Source organism: Sorghum bicolor, chromosome 4, assembly GCF_000003195.3.
Source record: "Sorghum bicolor cultivar BTx623 chromosome 4, Sorghum_bicolor_NCBIv3, whole genome shotgun sequence".
Classification (NCBI taxonomy): Eukaryota; Viridiplantae; Streptophyta; class Magnoliopsida; order Poales; family Poaceae; genus Sorghum; species Sorghum bicolor.
Window position 1 is genome coordinate 13,434,416 of NC_012873.2, and position 18,922 is coordinate 13,453,337.

General features: G+C 44.4%; 1 protein-coding gene across 3 annotated transcripts; it reads right to left on the bottom strand.

Annotated features, from left to right (window-relative positions):
- Positions 942 to 18,522, bottom strand: LOC110434388. Of its 3 annotated transcripts, XM_021458318.1 has the most exons (8): positions 18,357 to 18,522; positions 18,108 to 18,264; positions 17,152 to 17,202; positions 15,038 to 17,051; positions 14,571 to 14,864; positions 14,396 to 14,465; positions 1,786 to 1,878; positions 942 to 1,387 (listed from the first exon to the last, which is right to left on the bottom strand). In XM_021458318.1, the coding sequence occupies exons 4-8, from the start codon at positions 15,202 to 15,204 to the stop codon at positions 1,274 to 1,276; spliced, it is 738 nt and encodes a 245-aa protein (XP_021313993.1). In that variant the 5' UTR covers positions 15,205 to 17,051; positions 17,152 to 17,202; positions 18,108 to 18,264; positions 18,357 to 18,522; the 3' UTR covers positions 942 to 1,273. The 3 variants fall into 3 exon arrangements, 1 of the variants encoding a protein (XP_021313993.1); XR_002451879.1 differs by lacking the exons at positions 942 to 1,387; positions 1,786 to 1,878 and adding an exon at positions 13,912 to 14,295 and having other exon boundaries at positions 18,357 to 18,521; XR_002451880.1 differs by lacking the exons at positions 942 to 1,387; positions 1,786 to 1,878 and adding an exon at positions 13,986 to 14,260 and having other exon boundaries at positions 18,357 to 18,521.

Sequence of the window (18,922 nt, forward strand, 5' to 3'; positions counted from 1 at the left end):
ATAATCATTGGAAATTGTATCCATAGTGGATGATGTGTCTCGTTGATGTGGATGTCATAATTCTTGTGCTAGTTAACTTTAATGCAAACGATAGTAGATTGCTGAGGTGGACACCTTGCATGTCAGGAGAAATTGATAGAGGCAAATGATAGTGGACTGCTGAGATGGACGCTTTGTATTTTAAGAAAAATAGATAGTGGAGTTGATAATGGACTGCTGAGGTGGACGCATTGCATGTCAAGAGAAATAGATAGTGGGGTTTTGCTTTATAAGAGTTATAGATATGTATACCTCATAGCACACCTAGAGAGGAATACTAAAGTTTATTTCACTGCATTTATATTTTTATTAATTCCTTAAGAAATTAATTTGTTTCTCCAACATAAGGCAAATATAGCAAACAAATCATTATAAAGTAAAAGGTACATTTGCAGATGTTTTTTATAGTTAGGAAACATCATAAATTTAAGGAAATTGGGTTTTTCAAATTTTAAGTGCAATAGTTAGTGCTAGAGGAGCCAAACCAGACAATAGCTTTATACTAGTGGAGCTATTAGCTAACCTATGAGAAGAGCTCCATTTGGATCCTAGATCTAATAGTTAGTCGGTCTTTAGGGCCTATTTATTTGAGATGCATCTTTTGGTGTATTGGCTCAAAAGCTATTTTCTGTTTTTTGGTTTATGGCTTCTGGCTATAGACTTTTGTAATAATGTTTTAGCTTCTTATCTGCGACGTTTGTTGGCTACACGTGTCGCAGATAAGCCCTTATCTGCGACATGTGGAGCCAATAAGAGTCACTGATAACGAACTATCTGCGACGCGTGTAGCTAATACGCGTCACTGATAACAATTTCCGAAAAATAAAAAAAATCATATATATATATAGGGCATATATATATACCCTATATATATGTATATGATTTTTTTATAAATATATATATAAGCACACACAAATGTTTCACCATTTCAACAATACATTCTTTACAAGGTTTTTAGATACAATTCATACTACAAAATATTCATGTCGTCTCAGGGTGAGCCAAGCTCATTACATAGATATCAAGTTCTTGCATAGATATCAAGTTCTTGTAAGTTCAACAGATAGCAAATAATAGTACTCTATATGAAGAAACTCATTACATAGATATCAAGTTCAACAGATTCACATTCATGTCAAATTCATCGACAACAAGTTCCGTCACAAGATTGTACAACTTATTCACTCACACACTGGACACATTGATAATAATGGCAATCACACATCACTGGAGCTTAACTAGGATTATGGAACTCCCCTCTCTTGTTGATGATCTGTTCCATAAAGAACTTGCTCAGCTTCTCCCTAATTGCGTTGAAATCGATAGGCGCCGTCAGCACTTCAAATTCCTGTGTCAAGATATAACTCTAGTAAAAATGAAAACATGGCACAATGCAAAGTACAAATCATATTAGTAAAACTCAAATGCACTGTTGGCTTATATATATTTCTTGTGTTGGATAGGAGAGGTAGAAATGAAACCATCCTAATGCCGCCTATTTCATTTTTGAAAGATTCAACAATTGATAATTCCATTCTAATCTAGTACCTTCTGATCTAGTAGTAGGGCACTAAAAACATGGACACTAAAATGCTGTAAAGCAAAGATTTATAGAATCCAATAGATTTTCTGATCAGGTATGCTTTTAACCATTTTAACAGTGAAGTAATGATGTCAAATGGAAGATTTGCAGAGCTGGGAAAACTGTGGCTAGTAATTTATTCAGAGATCATTCTAGAAGAATACCTCAGGGCATTCCAAGTCTGTCTTTTGCATGGCTAACATCAAGTTGTGTGCAGCATAGAAGCTGGATGTCTTGCTAGAAGTTTGTTGTTGGCACTGCAACATATATATTAATTAGAGGTGAATACACACAATCATTTGAAAATGGAAGTGGGACACAATACTGTTGATGCAAAAGCTGATCTGCAAACACAAAGGGCTAATACCCGATTTAAACGTTAAGGCGTGCCAGCCGATTTGACCTTACTATCGGCAAAGGTGGTAACTCGAATACTTTGGTCCCGACAACAGCGATGCGCCCGGATGCCACGGCCAAAAGGTATTCACACGAAACTTGAGAACACGTCGAGCTTAAGTCGACGAATTCCTAAGAACTCGTAACGAAAAGGAAAAAAGTATGACGAAGTCGTCGAAAAAGTAGATGCTAGAATTTGAGTAAAAACGTGTGTTTGATTGATTGATAGATAAATTCTTTACAAGGCCCTAGGGTCTACATTTATACCCTGCTCAAAGAGCTACAACCAGACACGACTAGGATTCGAATTCCAAATTTAAACAGAATCCGTGTACAAAACGACTTAAATAACTAAGGAAAACGCAAAACTATCCTCACGTGACAAACTAGAACACCCCCACAAGCCGACCGGCAACTTCCAGGCTCTCCCTCCGTATCATCGGCAGACTCCCTTATCATAGCCATCGGCACAAGCACATCGTCACCTATGGACTCGGTCACGTTCCGCCATACTTCCATCGGCAACCATCCTCATCGGCAACTCACCCTGTAGATCAAGCACTGCCGTCTTATCTTACCGACCTACACTTTACCAATCATGGACACGTGCCTAAAAACGGTGTCAACACATGCCCCCCAATTTCGGAGTATGAAATCATTAATACTCCAAAATTCTCTGCAGTAATGATGCCTTTCCGCAATTAATGCTCCCAATCTGGTAACCGACAGCCTTAATCTGAACAACTCTGATCATATTCCTCTGCAGATTCCTCCAAATCCTCAACCTCCCAAACGGACATTTCCACTTTAGTCGCGCATCTGCAATATTACCGTTACAGGGACTTGCCGATGGACGTCCATATCCCATCCTCCCAAACGGCTATCTCCACTTTATTCGCCCATCGGCAATATGACCGTTACAAGGCGCTGCCGATGGACCGACCAGGAGATCTCGCACAGTGAAATATCTGTGGACAATGACCGCTTCCTGTCAAATCGCCTGCACAATCCCTTGATTACCGTGCGAACAGTTACCCCTCGGATTTCACGGATACGGCGAAGAGATAAGTCAAATTTACCCTTGCCCGTTTTGTTCTATAAATAGTTCCTTCTCGGGTACTCCTTCTTCATCACATCATTCCACAGCTCCAACTTCACTTTCCCGGCGGCGGTGCTGTTCAAGAGCTCCAAGATCCCCAAGGAAACCCCTTCTTCACCAACTCCGAAGCCTTCGACCATCCTCTTCGTGACAAGATGGCCATCAACTTCACCGTTCCTGAGGTTAGTTCTTCACTCCACCTTTTGTGCTTTTTCTCACATCCCTGTTCATCCGCAATCCATTTTACTGAACATTTTCTTTTTCTTTCTTTGTTCTTCTTTTACCTTCAAAAACCATTAGGATCTGTCCAACAAAATTGTCATCCCCACCGATCAACCACACCTCCAATGCCTTGGTCCGTTAGGGAATCCAGATCCAACCGAGCTCATTAACGCAGAAACCAACAGAATCCCTTTTAGAGCCGAGAACTTTTCTTTAGATCTATGGAAGGATACTTTCCGTTCTTGGCTCAGTCCTACCGTGGGATGGACGGATTGTTTCTTGAGGGTTAGCCACTCAAATGAAGTCCAGTGGGGCGAGAGAAAACTAGACCAATGCATCAGGTTGTCTATTGCCGATATGCATAGAAATGAATCACTGCTGATAGCTGCATCACACTTCTGGTCAGACACGCTCAACGCTTTTGTCTTTGGCCACGGCCCTGCCTCCCCTACTCTTGCCGATGTAGCTATGCTCACTGGCCTAGATGTATCTTCTGCCGATAGCACTCATTTCTTCGATACCAAACCCAGTGCTAAGATAGAAACTCGTGTCATCGGCGGTTGGTCAGGGTACATCCAAAAATACAGACGAACAGGCCCTGTCAACATAAAGGAGCAGACCAGCTTCCTGAACATGTGGTTAGATAAATTCGTGTTTTGCGGCCGATCGGCAGGACCAACTTCCGTTTACCTAGCAGCAGCAAGAAAATTTGGCTAACGGTGGCCGATTTCCCCTCGGCCGATACCTGCTCGGTGCAGCCTATCACCTCCTTCACCAAGTGACTAGGAAACTCCTACTCGGCCAGTCTATCGTCAACTTGGGAGGTCCCTGGTGGTTCATCAACATGTGGCTCAGTCTCCACATGCACAAGCGTCTTGAGTTTGACCTTTTTGCACAGCGTTTTCCAAGAGACATAGCCGAGGACTATGAACTGGATGAAGAAGAATCGGCAACACGCCCTCCCCTAAACTTTGGTGAAGCTGTCATAGTTCTACCTGGTACAGGGGGTAATGCAGACCAGGTCAGTCGATTCTTCCAAACCTTGTATGAAGGCTTGACCAGAGAGGAGCGAGCATGGTTGGCTTATGACGATCCAGACACCATGTTTCCTCTGGTTTTCAACCCATTCAATGATGCTCTTATCACGGATCACGAAGTGAAGATGGCACTGGTCACTCCCAGAGCTATACCAGTGAATTTCTTTGGCAGTGGGAAAACCTCCAACCAGACCTATGAGTTTTACAACCCATCGGCATTAGCTCGTCAATTAGCTTTTGGCCAGCTGCCGATTGCACTCTGTTATGACGATGTGATAAAACCCAGGGAAACCATCACTAGCCTCCTTGAATGGATCCGAGTAGCCCAACTGCCATCAAGTGCCGATACAGATGTAGACTTGTCAGAGTGGGTTCCAGCCGCCTTCATCACTCAGGCGTACAAGCAATGGTGGGCAGAATGGAAGGAACATCTGTTCTGCAGATCGGCTCTTACGTATCGCGGCATGATCGACCCCGAGTACAAAGTTCCCGATAACACTGTAAGTATCTTCAAACCGATGTTTCAATTTTCTCATTTTTATTTCCATTGGCGATTTACCTTTGTATCATCCTGCAGGTTGACAACACCCCTCCATCGGTCAGCAGGAGTGGCAAGCCGATTGACCTATTCCCATCTGGTCCAATCTCTTCAATCGGCAACAACTCTCCCACCCTGGCCGCCATCATGCATCGAGGTGTACGCCTCAAGAAAGTCACCACTAGGAGGACTCAAATATCTCCATCGGTAGCCGCTTCCACTTTGGCATAGGTATTCAAGGTAATTGTTAAACCTTTTCATTCATACCAATTCTTATTTTACATCTGCCACACTTGTACTCATAAACCTTTTCCACATCAGCAGACCGGCGCATCGGCAAAGACCAGAAGCAAAAGTGCCGATGCCCCCCAGTCCAGTCAACCGAAGAGAAAGGGTGCCAAGAACACCAGGGCACAAGCAAAGCGCCAAAGGGTAGCAACGCCTCCTCCTCCTCCCCCGGTATCTCCAATCCCAGTGGAATCTTCTCCTTCTTCTCCAGAAGCCCAGATGCAACAAGTGCCATCTCCCCCTCCAGTGCAAGAAGCACCACAAGTGGAAGAACCCCAACCAGAAGAGCCTCAACCAGAAGTACCTCAACCAGAAGACACATCGGCTGATGTGCATGAACGAACTACCGATCCAGCAGGTTCCATTATAGCATCGGTGGTCTCTTCCATCCAGACAAGTACTGCTCTTCCTCAAGGTAACACACTTTTATAATATTACTGCCGATGAACTTATTTTTCCAACTTTATAACCTCTTCTGTTAATTTTTAGCTGACATAGTTCCATCGGCAACTCTGGCCGATCAACCCGTGGCTCCATCGGCATCTTCGAGTCAGAGGCGGGAGATTGCCCTGAAACAAGTAAGTTATCCAACCCCTGTTTGCATCATTTATCAATACCTGACCATAGAATAACTCGTTTTATTTCCTTTTCAGGAGCAGGACTCTCCCGACAGCTTGTTCTCTTTCGCCATCGACATCTCCGAAGATGAGGGTGAAGAAGCAAGCTCTTCTCGAGCAGTTGTGATCACATCGGCAGAAGTCAGGGCGAAGCTGGAAGAATTATCGGCTCTCCTCCACCAAGACACAGCCCAGCTAGTCGATGATTCCGATCCGGCTAAGGCTTTATTCATGACTCTGAGGGGCCACATCCCCGTCGATGCCGAAGAAGTTCTCTTTCAAGCAGCACACCTGGAGAGCCGTCAACTGCAATACCAGAGGGCTGCCCAGCGCCTTGCCGACAGAGTCGCTCAGACTCGTCTTTCCGAGGAGATGATGAAAGAAAAACTTCTTACCGATGAAAAGCATAAGACCATCGGCACCCTGAAGTCCCCGGGAGATGCACTGAAGCACAAAATCTCCGATCTGTCGGCAAAAAGAGAAGCTCTATTGGCAGAACTTAAACAAGTAGAGAATGCCCTGTCCCAAGCCAGACAGGAAGAAAGCCAACTGCCGGAAACAATCAAGCTTCTTGAGCAAGAGCGAAATGTCCATAGTCACAAAGCACTGTAGTTGAAGAAGAAGTTGAAGCCAGTAGAAGGTTCTGAAGATGAAGACGTCAAAGAGATAGAAGCAGCCAATCAAATCCGCCTGCGTGCTATATCAGCCATCCAAGCGCTGCTAAACATGTGAGCACTTCATCGGCAACATACTCACCTCTCTCTGCTTTCCAGCTTTCTTGATGTTTAGTCTAGCCGATAGGACTGTTATCGGCATCTTTTGAAACATTAAGCTCGGCCTCAGACACATTTCAATTTAGCCGATAGGAGTGTTATCGGCACTTAAACCTTTATGCATCGACCCATATGCTTGGGTAGTACTTCTTCAGATATTTGCCATTTAATGCTCTGGGAAATTCAACTCCTTCGAGAGTTTCTAGAATATAGGCATTACCAGGAGCCGATCGACTTATCCGATAGGGACCCTCCCAATTGGGAGACCACTTCCCAAATTTTGAACTTTTAGTCCCGATCGGCAAGATCAATTTCCATACCAAGTCTCCATCGGCAAACTCCTTAGCCTTCACTTTCTTATCGTACCATCTAGCAACTCTCTTCTTATTTTCTTCTATACTCATTAAAGCCTTTAACCGATGTCCTGCTAGATCGTCTAACTCATCGGTCATCAAAGTGGCATAATCATCGACAGCCAATTGATCTTGAAAAGATAGTCGCCTAGATCCAGTCTTAATTTCCCAAGGTAACACTGCATCATGCCCATACACCAACTGATAAGGTGAAACCTTAGTTGATCCATGATAAGCCATTCGATAGGACCATAAAGCTTCACTTAACAATGTGTGCCACCGCTTAGGATTTTCTTCAATTTTTCGTTTGATAAGCTTGATAATTCCTTTGTTAGATGCCTCGGCCTGTCCATTAGCTTGAGCATAATAAGGAGAAGAGTTTAACACCTTAATTCCCATACCGATTGCGAATTCATCAAACTCCCCCGATGTGAACATAGTACCCTGATCGGTAGTGATTGTTTGAGGAATCCCAAATCGGTAAATAATGTGCTCCTTCACAAAATCAATCATATTGGCCGAGGTAACTTTCTTCAAAGGAATAGCCTCAACCCATTTGGTGAAATAATCGGTGACAACCAAGATAAACTTATGCCCTTTGCTAGATGGCGGATAAATCTGACCGATTAAGTCAATAGCCCACCCCTGGAACGGCCAAGGTTTGATAATAGGATTCATGGCCGATGCGAGTGCTCTTTGAATGTTGCCAAATTTCTGACATCCTTGACATCCCTTGAAATATTTAAAGCAATATTCAAGTATGGTCGGCCAATAATACCCGTTCCTCCTAATCATCCACTTCATCTTAAAAGCCGACTGATGTGCTCAACATACCCCTTCATGGATTTCTCCCATCAAACTCTTAGCTTCATCATCACCTAAGCATCGGAGAAGAATCCCATCAACAGTTCGATAATACAATCCATCTTTGAGGAGCACATACTTGGTGGCTTGAAACCGAACTCGTCTTTCGACTTTCTTGGATGGATCTTTCAAATAGTCAACGATTTCTTTTCTCCAATCATCGGCACCAATTGCCGATATTGCATTAATCATAGCTGATATCCCGAGGCTTGCTGAGCCAACCGATTGGTCTCTTCATTATGCAATCGAGGAACATACTCTAATCGAAAATCCTTGAATTCCTTTAACAATTGCATACTCCGCTCGTAATAAGTTATGAGAACTTCATTTCGGCACTCATAGCTTCTAGTCAATTGATTTATAACTAGCATAGAATCCCCAAAAACTTCGACAGCATCAGCATGAACTTCCCTTAACAATTCCAATCCCTTTATTAAAGCTTGATACTCAGCCTGATTATTCGTCGACGTGGCAACAATTGGCAAGGAAAACTCATACTTCCTTCCCCGAGGGGAAATTAATACTATACCCATTCCTGCCCCCTGGTCACATGTAGATCCATCAAAGAAAAGCGTCCAAGGTACAATTCCCAAAGCCTCCACTGTACCGCAATGTTGAGTTACAAAATTGGCCACAATCTGCCCTTTAACTGCCTTAGCCGATTCATAACGCAGATCGAACTCCGACAGCGCCAAAATCCATTTACCGATCCTGCCACTCATAATCGGCATGGACAGCATGTACCGGACCACGTCATCTTTGCAAATAACAGTGCATTCGGCCGATAACAAGTAGTGCCTTAACTTGATACAAAAGAAATATAGGCACAAACATAGTTTCTCAATAGCCGAATACCTGGTCTCAGCATCAATCAACCTCCTGCTTAAGTAATAAATTACACGCTCCTTCCCTTCAAATTCTTGAATTAAAGCCGAACCGATGGCCATCCCATCGGTAGACAAATACAATCTGAAGGGCTTCCCTTGCTGAGGTGGAATTAGAACTGGAGGGTTCACTAAATAATTCTTGATTTCGTCCAGAGCCAACTGTTGTTCCTTCCCCCAAACAAACTCTTGATCGGCCTTTAACTTAAGAAGAGGACTGAAAGCACGAATTTTACCAGACAAATTAGATATAAACCTTCTGATAAAATTTACCTTGCCGATCAAGGACTGGAGCTCGGTCTTGTTGGTAGGGGCCACTATCTTATTGATGGCATCAATAGATCTTCGACTGATTTCAATCCCCCTTTGGTGCACCATGAAACCAAGAAATTGTCATGCCGATACACCAAATGCACACTTATTGGGATTCATTTTCAAACCATGCTTCCTTGTGCACTCTAACACCTTTCGTAAATCGGCAAGATGCTTTGTGAAGTCTCCAGATTTTACCACCACATCATCAATATAAATCTCCACCAGCTTGCCGATGAACTCATGAAATATAAAATTCATGGCCCTTTGATAAGTAGCACCAGCATTCTTTAAGCCGAAGGTCATGACTATCCATTCAAACAATCCAACATGACCAGGGCACCTGAACGCGGTCTTTGGAATATCCTCTTCAGCCATGAATATTTGATTGTATCCTGCATTGCCATCCATAAAGCTAATAATCCGATGCCCAGCCGCAGCGTCAACTAGCAGATCGGCAACTGTCATTGGGTATCCATCCATCGGTGTAGCTTTGTTGAGATTCCTGAAATCAATGCAGACCCGAAGCTTCCCATTCTTCTTATAGACCGGAACAACATTGGAAATCCGCTCGGCATACCGACACTGCCGAATAAACTTGGCTTCAATAAGTTTGGTTATCTCGGCCTTAATATCAGGGAGGATATTAGGATTTCATCGGCGAGCCGGCTGCTGATGTGGCCGAAATCCAGACTTGATAGGTAACCGATGTTCAACAATTGATTGGTCCAAACCAGGCATCTCAGTATAATCCCAAGCAAAGCAATCTTTATATTCCTTTAACAAATCGGTTAACTGTTGCTTACACTCAGAATCTAATTTAGCACTAATAAAAGTGGGTCTAGGCTTATCACCACTACCTATATCTACTTCTACTAGATCATCGGCCGATGTGAATCCCTGGCCTAACTTTCCATCATCGGCGAACCTATCCATTAAAAACCTTCATCAGAACCGACTGCTTGGATCGGTGGAATCTCGTAATCGGCAACCTTAAGAAAATCCTTTTCCCAAATTTCTCCTGAAATACACCTAGTCTTTTCGTAGGTGTCTGCCTCTGCTGATGTGATGACATAAGAAGAATCTCCTGGGACAATTTCAATCTTGTCACCTACCCACTGGACCAAGCATTGGTGCATTGTAGACGGGATGCAACAATTAGCATGAATCCTATCTCTTCCCAACAGTAAGTTGTAAGCACCCTTTCCACTGATCACGAAGAATGTTGTCGACAAGGTTTTACTGCCGATGGTCAACTCTACGCATATTGCCCCCTTTACCGGAGACACATTTCCTTCAAAATCCTTAAGCATCATATCAGTCTTGGTTAAATCCTGATCCCCTTTCCCAAGCTTCCGATACACTGCATATGGCATGATATTAATAGCGGCTCCACCATCAATCAGAATCTTGGTCATCGGCTGACCATCCACTTTTCCTTTAACAAACAGGGCCTTGAGGTGCTGCCTTTCATCATCGGCAGGCTTCTCGAAGATAGCCGTCATCGGATCCAGAGCCAACTGAGCTATCTGGTCAGAAAATTCCAACTCATCATCACTGGATGGTGCAAGGAACTCCATCGGCAACATTAATACCATGTTGACATCTGCCGATGGACCTTTCCCCTTAGGATCTGATTGTTGCTGATCCCCAGACTGTCCAGAGTTCTCCCCTTTGCTTAACTCTTCTCGCCTTTCGTGCTGCAGTCTTCTCTTTTGAGTCCTGGTCAACCCCTCTGGACACCATGGAGGCAGTTGCTGCTGCCTTACCGATGGGCGATGACTCTCCCTTGACTCCACCCGATAAGTATTGGCATCCCTACAAAATACGAACTCATCGGGAACCCGAGCATTAGCCATTTCTTCAAGTTCTTCCTGGTTCCTGGGAGAATATTGAACACGATCGCCAAGCCTGTCGTGCACGCTGAGCCTGCCCCCAGCCGATCGTGAACGGACGCTCTTCCTCTGATCGGCCCATTAGATCGCCGATTGTCGTCGTGATAGCGCCGATTGGATCTATCATACCGATCATAACCGTTGCACTCAGGGCACTCTCTGACAGTGGGAAGCTTAATATTCTCCTCCCAACAATGAATGAAGAACGGGCAATTCCAGTGATCCCTATGCCGATTCCATTCTTGTCGGCGTCTTTCCTCTTCCCGACGATAATCCTCTTGCTGGCGCCGGTACCGATCTTCACGTTGCTGCCAAGTCTCCCGAGGCCTCCTGTGAGTTATCACAATACCAGATCGGGGAGGCCTTCCTGAGTTAGCTCCCTCCTGGATCAAGCCTTTTCCTTTGGCATCGGCAGTAGTGATCTGATGCTGAGGATCCACCGATGCACTTCTTTCAGCTGCTTCCGACGTCAAGACCTTGGCCTTTCCCTTAGCATCCAACATGTTCGTTGGGAAAGGATGTTGATCAATCTTCATCGGCTTCTGGGTCTTGGAACTATCAAATTTGATCCTTCCAGACTCTATAGCCGATTGCAGCTGCTGTCTGAAAACCTTGCACTCATTAGTGTCGTGAGAAGTTGCATTGTGCCACTTGCAATACTTCATCCTTTTTAATTCTTCAACCGATGGGATCACATGATTAGGTGACAGCTTGATCTGACCTTCCTGGAGCAGAAAGTCAAATATCCTATCAGCCTTGGTGGTGTCGAACGCGAACTTCCCTGGTTCTTTATGTCCAAAAGGACAAGACATCGGCTTTTTATTTTTCACCCATTCTGCCAAGCCGATGACTGGTTCTTCATCGGAGTCCGAACTTGCCGCTTCATCCACAAATGATACCTTTTTATTCCATGCTCTCTTGGATTCAAACGGCTTGATGTCCTGATCAGAGATTCTCTGCACCAAATGACTTAAGCTTTCAAACTCCTGAGATGCATATTTGTCCCTTATGTGCGGCAACAAGCCCTGGAAAGCCAAATCGGCTAGCTGCCGATCATCCAGAACCAGGCTATAGCATTTGTTCTTGACCTCCCGTATCCTCTGCACGAAACTTTCAACCGATTCATCATTGCGTTGCCTTAATTTGACCAAATCGGTGATCTTCTTCTCATGGACCCCAGAAAAGAAGTATTTGTGGAATTGTTTCTCCAAATCGGCCCAGGTAATCACTGAGTTGGGAGGTAATGATATAAACCAGGTGAAAGCTGATCCAGACAACGATGACGAGAATAAGCGAACCCTTAACTCGTCTCTGTTACCAGCTTCCCCGCATTGAATGATGAACCTGTTGACATGCTTCATGGTTGACGTGTCATCCTGCCCAGAAAACTTAGTAAAATCCGGTACCTTGTACTGATTTGGAAGCGGCATAGACTTTGGGAGGATACGGTGTCCGATAAGAATAAGTGTTGACTTTGGGCTTTATCCCAAATTGATCCCTCATTACTTCAGCAATCTTATCGGCCCAATAAGCATCGACATCTTGCCGATGAGGTGGTTGCGGATCCGGCGCCTGCTGGTAAGCTTCCACGTGTCTGTGCGGCGCACGATCTGCATGAAACATTGGGTTAATCATTTGGCCCCCAATCTGCGGACCCCCAAGCTGTTGCCTGCCAATCTGCTGTCCGCCGACCTGCTACCCGAGATTCATTGGCTGGTTAGGGATCCCCTGATTCTGGAACCCGAGATGGATCTGGCCTTGCTGGAACCCTGTAGCCTGATGACTCTGTTGGGGTGTTTGCGGAAAGACTTGCTGCCCAAGCCATCCACTATTAGCATTCATCGGCATAGGCCCTGCCGATGATTGGTAATTGGGCATTATCATTGAATTGACATACCCTGGTTGAGTCATAAACCTCTGTTGCATCAGCATTGAGTCTGCCGATGCGTTAGGCATCTGGAACGTTGGAGCTTGAGAATTCCCAGTGTAAGGTCTTGCAGTAGTAGTTGTAGTATACTGGGGACTTTGATTCATCGGCATATTAGGAGGTGTCGATGCCATAGGAGCCTTGCCTCTCATGTCAGTTGCCTGAGATGTGCCAGGCGTCTTCAAGTATTCCGGGGGCATACCGAAACCCCACCAGTTAGGAGGAGGAACCGGTCCTGACATTGCCGATGCTAATAGATCTGTAGTGAGCCTAATCTGCTCATCTGAAGTCGGTGGATTGGCTGTCATCGGCGTAGATTGTGCATTAGTGACTCCCAACGTACTTGGAGGAACGGTAGTCTGTATTCCCGCAGCGGGTGTAGCGGCTGGTGGAGCTGTGACCACCGGTGACCCTGGCTAGTGATGAGAGGAGCCCACATAATCTGGTGGCAATTGTCTTTCCTTGAAGGTTCTGGCCACGACATTGAAAACCGTATTGGACAGTACACCAGCTTGGTTGATCAAAGCACGGTTGATAGCACTATCAACCATCTCTTGAAGTTTACCAGGATTGGCTTCAAAAGTAACCTGCCGAGGCGTCGGCAGTGCATCCTTCTGGATCACTTCGCCGCTCCTGTTCATACTGAAGGATCTCAGGCACTGCTGCTTGTAATCCTCCATGGCTTTAGCAATAGCTTGCTTCTGCTCATCCTTGAGATTGGCTTCCATCACGGGGATGACGTTCTCTTGATCAAACTCAGAAGTCGACATGTTGATCTTGATCTTGAATCTGTCCCACTGGGCATGCCAAAAGATGTGTTGATGCAAAAGCTGATCTGCATACACAAAGGGCTAATACCCGATTTAAACGTTAAGGCGTGCCAGCCGATTTGACCTTACTATCGGCAAAGGTGGTAACTCGAATACTTTGGTCCCGACAACAGCGATGCGCCCGGATGCCACGGCCAACAGGTATTCACGCGGAACTTGAGAACACGTCGAGCTTAAGTCAACAAATTCCTAAGAACTCGTAACGAAAAGGAAAAAAGTATGACGAAGTCGTCAAAAAAGTAGATGCTAGAATTTGAGTAAAAACGTGTGTTTGATTGATTGATAGATAAATTCTTTACAAGGCCCTAGGGTCTACATTTATACCCTGCTCAAAGAGCTACAACCAGACACGACTAGGATTCGAATTCCAAATTTAAACAGAATCCGTGTACAAAACGACTTAAATAACTAAGGAAAACGCAAAACTATCCTCACGTGACAAACTAGAACACCCCCACAAGCCGACCGGCAACTTCCAGGCTCTCCCTCCGTATCATCGGCAGACTCCCTTATCATAGCCATCGGCACAAGCACATCGTCACCTATGGACTCAGTCACGTTCCGCCATACTTCCATCGGCAACCATCCTCATCGGCAACTCACCCTGTAGATCAAGCACTGCAGTCTTATCTTACCGACCTACACTTTACCAATTATGGACACGTGCCCAAAAACGGTGTCAACAAATACTAAATATACTAGAGGCACAATACTGAATTTTATATTTGGAAACACTTACCGGATATTTAGAAGCGTGCGTCAATGGTTGCGGCCTGTCTTTCATCTTGCTTGTGTGTTTTTCATAAGCCCTACATGCAATCCAGTACAGCACACACATATATGCCTCATTATTTTTGTTCAATGACATTGGCATTTATAAAACAAGTCATATAGTAGGTAAGGAAAGAACTCACTCATCAATCAAGGATTTTAACATGCTGAAATCATGTTTTGCAGATCTGTTGGAATCAAGGTATATGACCTTATTCCACTTTTGAATTATTATCACCACGATCCAATGAGCACCAGCTAAGCCACCAATGTTGTAGGCAAACATTATGAAGTCTCTATTGGTATACCTAGTGAAGGCCTTTTGAACATTCTGCATAACTCGGTCTCTATCAAAGTTTATGCTATCTAGTGACATCAGTTGTGGATCAAGAAAGCCCACATGAATGTTCTTGGTCTTAGCTTCCAGAACCAGTGATCTAAAAATAATAAAGAACATGTAGAGAAAATAAGAAATAAGAGGTACTTGCAGCTGAAGATAAGTGCAAAACAGACCCTAAATCATGTTAGCATCACAAGCATATATTCTATCTTTAGTCATTGCAAATGCAGAAATAATAGTACTATCAATAGGACTATAGCAGTTACTTACAATGTCAAACATTGAAGAAGCGAGGAATCCAAAGCACCGAAGTTGAAAAGGTCATAAAGAACATTATATCTCACAAGGCTGACCTCAAAGTCTGCTGAGTTTAGCATATAAGTACCTCTGAACCGAACCAATATCCCACTCTTCACATTTTCAATGCAATCTTTCATGTAATAAGAATGAAGAGCGATACATCCCGGTCCTGCCTTCTTGAGGTCCAGTGAATGGAGAAATGCCTGCCCACACTTGTACTTAGAAGCCCCTTTTTGCTGCTGTTGTTGTTGTTTTAGACTCCCTCTAGCATCCTCACTAGCCGCCTTGTGTTGCTTAGGTGGCTTTGCACTCCCTCCAGCATCCTCACTAGCCACTTTGTGTTGCTTGTGTGGCTTTGCTGCATCAGATGTGGCAGGAGATTGCTGCTTTGAAGGAGCTGAATTGCCTCCACAAAGTTGCTTTGTCGAGATTATAGCACTATTGCCCTTCGAAGCACTCTTGGCACTATTTATGTTCTCAATTTGTTGAGATTGGGCTGGCTGGGTAGGATTGACATAAATGCGATCCCTCCTCCATTGTATTCTCTGCAGTAGAGCGTCTCCAAGTGTTTCGGTCTCATCATTGGGGGGAAGCTGCAACACATGATCCTCATGCCCCTAACATACACATTCCACTTGGACTACTGCATGATCATACTGTATTGGGACTGTGTGTAGCTCAAGTTGCTTTGGGAACACTCGACCCTCTGCAACCACAACTCGTAAGCCTCTAAGGTCTGCCAGAAGAGAACATTGTGTTGGCTCTGTGAGAAGATCAGTAGTATCCGGATCAATTGAATTAGGCCCCAACTCAGCAGCATCGGAGGCAGAGCCACAACTGCTCCTTCGTCCGCAAGCAGGACTAGGGGTCCTAGAAGGTGGTGGTCTTACCAACAATCCTTGGTCAGCAAGAGTTTTGATGACATCCTGTGTAACTTCTCATCTGAGTTGTTCCAAATCTAATGCACTAGGCCTCTTCCGCTTTCTGTACGTGCCAGAGCACTCAGGCCAACCATGCTTCCAGCTGGTATAACTTGAAACAGCGCGTACTCGACCTGGCTGTTCAGGGCCCAAACATGCAGTTAGCAGATCATTCTCCCTGACCCAAGTGATGCCCGATGCTTCTGCAGCTGAATGCTTCACTTTGATGTCTTCAGAGATTTTTTTGTTGCATCTTATGTCCAGATGATCTCAGCTTTATTTTCTGATATATCAAGCTTACTCCTTCCTCGCATAAACCTCATGTGGCGGCCTTCAGGGAATTCTTGCCATGGGTTACTGATGCCTTTACTGGCTAAAGTTGCATCCTCCGTCTCCCACTGTTTTGATTTGCCCTCATACCCTGCTGTGCCCAAACAATGGTTGTGCACATTCTTTTGGCAAAGAATTTTGTATTTCTCACTTATTGTTGCTGCTTCTGTGGACTGCTTCAATGCCACAAATTCATCCCAATCATCAGGTTCAAGGTATGGGTGCTTCTCAAAGGGACTAAGGTTTTTCTCAATATAACCAGTTACTAGCCTACATTTGTGGCTTCTCTCTTAGATATCACCTTCATTATATACTTAAACCCCCCTGTCTTCATTGCAGTTGGGAACTCCAAGTAAGGCATGACATGTCTATCAAACAATTTCCATTTCCTCTCATCAGTAAGGTTTTTGAATGATGGCATCACTAAGGATAGTTTTTCCATAGCAATAAACGAGCAAGCAACCACAATCTTCGTTGTGCTCTCACCTCAGTTGGCATCCCATCCGGACGAATCACTGTGACGACAATCTTGTCCGTCGGCCACTTAGACGGTGTCTTTGGTTTTCTAGGACGACGCATAGGCCCAGGCAAACACTGCTGCTGCTCGTCTTCAATGGAACATTGCTGCTGCTCGTCTTCAATGGAACACTGCTGCTGCTCGTCTTCAATTGGTGACTCTACGTCCTCAGAAACATTTCGTCGTCACCACTTGACGAAGATTCCGCGGAAGACACCTATCAATCAAAGATGCGGTTCAACAAATTGCACAAGACTAAATTTAGATGCTAGAAATATGTTATTCGCTGGAAATGATTGTGGAGACTGATAGCTTACCATTTTGATGTGGAACTTGATTCAATAGCACACACAACGCCAGCGACTCAGCTTCAGCATATCATACATGGGTTTGTTCACATGTAAAAAAGTGACCATCAGCACATTGTAATTATACTGTAAATAATCTGCATTAAATCAATACTGATGCAAAATGAGCTGCTACTCTAGTGAAAAAGAAATCAATACCCATGCCCAATATTGACTGAGTAATCATACAAATATTGACTGAGGAACAAATCACAGCCAATAGGAAGTTGTTGGGTTCACACAAGAAAGAAAAGGCTTACTGATATGCACAAGTTTTATAGAAAAAAACAGTGACATTATATATTCCAACTCTGCTATCATAGTGTAAAAAAATAAAAGATGCACATTCAGAGTTTTGTAGCAAAGTTTGGATAGCAGGTAAAAAAAGCCATTCAGAGTTTAGTTGTATAGTATGCTGTTACTGTTACTTATTCATTCACCATGCAGATGCACTAGTGTAAAGTGTAGTAAACTTTAACCACAGAAAGAAAAGAAAAGGCTGAAACAGTGAACCCTATCTACACATCGTTTTCAGTTTTCAGTTTTTCACCAATGACAGACACAAGACCACAGACAATTCCCATGAATTGAAATGCATCAAGCACGCAATCAAAGAGGCATACAAATTGTCAAAAGAGGCATACAAATTGTCAAAAGAGGCATACAAATTGTCACATATATACAGTCCTTCACATTTCAGCTTAAGTCACATATATACAGAATCTAAGATGACAAACCAATAAATAGGTCTCTCATTTTCAGTTCAACAATATCAGTAACTACAGAAGAACACAAGTTTCAGTAATGAACTAATAATGATATAGGCATCTAGCAAGGCACTCATCAACGAACCATAGGTGATGTTTGATTGAAATCAGAGCATTTGGAAGGAACAAATGAAATCAGAGCAAGTGGGGAGCACTCACCCTTTCGAAATTGGACTGGGAACACGCAGCTGCTGCAGGTGCTAGTCGCGGTGACTGGTGGATCTCCAGCCCGAGGCCCCAACTCTGCGCGCCGCCGGCGAAGCCGCTATGGCTTCCCTGCGTCGTCTACACCATCCTCGCCTCCTGACCTCTTGACCTATCAGCACCATGAAAAACAAATCAGTCGGCTGCGAGACTTGGGGACTTGGGGACTTGGGGACTTGGGGACTTGGGGAGTCAATGGCTTACCTGCTTCTTGCTCGAGAGTCGAAGGCGGCGCACAGGAGAGAGGCGGCGCACGGGGGAGAGAGGCGGCGCACGGGAGAGAGGCGGGACTTGGGGAGAGAGGCGGCGCACGGGAGAGAGGCGCACGAGACTTGGGGACTTGGGAGAGGCGGCTGCGAGACTTGGAGATATACTCGTACTTGGGCCTGTACGCTTCCGGCCTAAACAAAATAGAATGACCTCTGCACATGAGGAAACAAGTCAGCTTCACTGTCAATGCTCCCTCCTGCACCATTTGCTTGCCATTCTAGAATATGAATATGAGCAGTTAGCATGTTTACTAACCATGATATCAAATTATTTGAAGCAAGCTGAAACCTAATTCAACACAAGTAAATGCATACCTGAAGAAGAACAAGTAATTTGTTCACGATTCCATCCAGGTAAGGCTTCAAAATTTCCGGTGTACAATTCTCACTAAAATTCAAAATTGCTGAAGCTGCATGTGCCTGCCAACAAGAATAGCAAATTAGCAATAGTCGCCAGGTCCTAAGATGTATGACATGAATAGGTACACAGGCCGATTTAGA

Bases quoted from the DNA above. Each gene is read 5' to 3' on its own strand.
- LOC110434388 (XM_021458318.1), bottom strand. From the start codon at position 15,204: ATGAAAGATTGCATTGAAAATGTGAAGAGTGGGATATTGGTTCGGTTC. The intron at 14,865-15,037 runs GTAAGTAACTGC...TATTATTTTTAG, and splicing joins CTTCTTCAATGTTTGACATT to ATCACTGGTTCTGGAAGCTA. The intron at 1,879-14,395 runs GTAAGTGTTTCC...TATATGTTGCAG, and splicing joins CGCACGCTTCTAAATATCCG to TGCCAACAACAAACTTCTAG.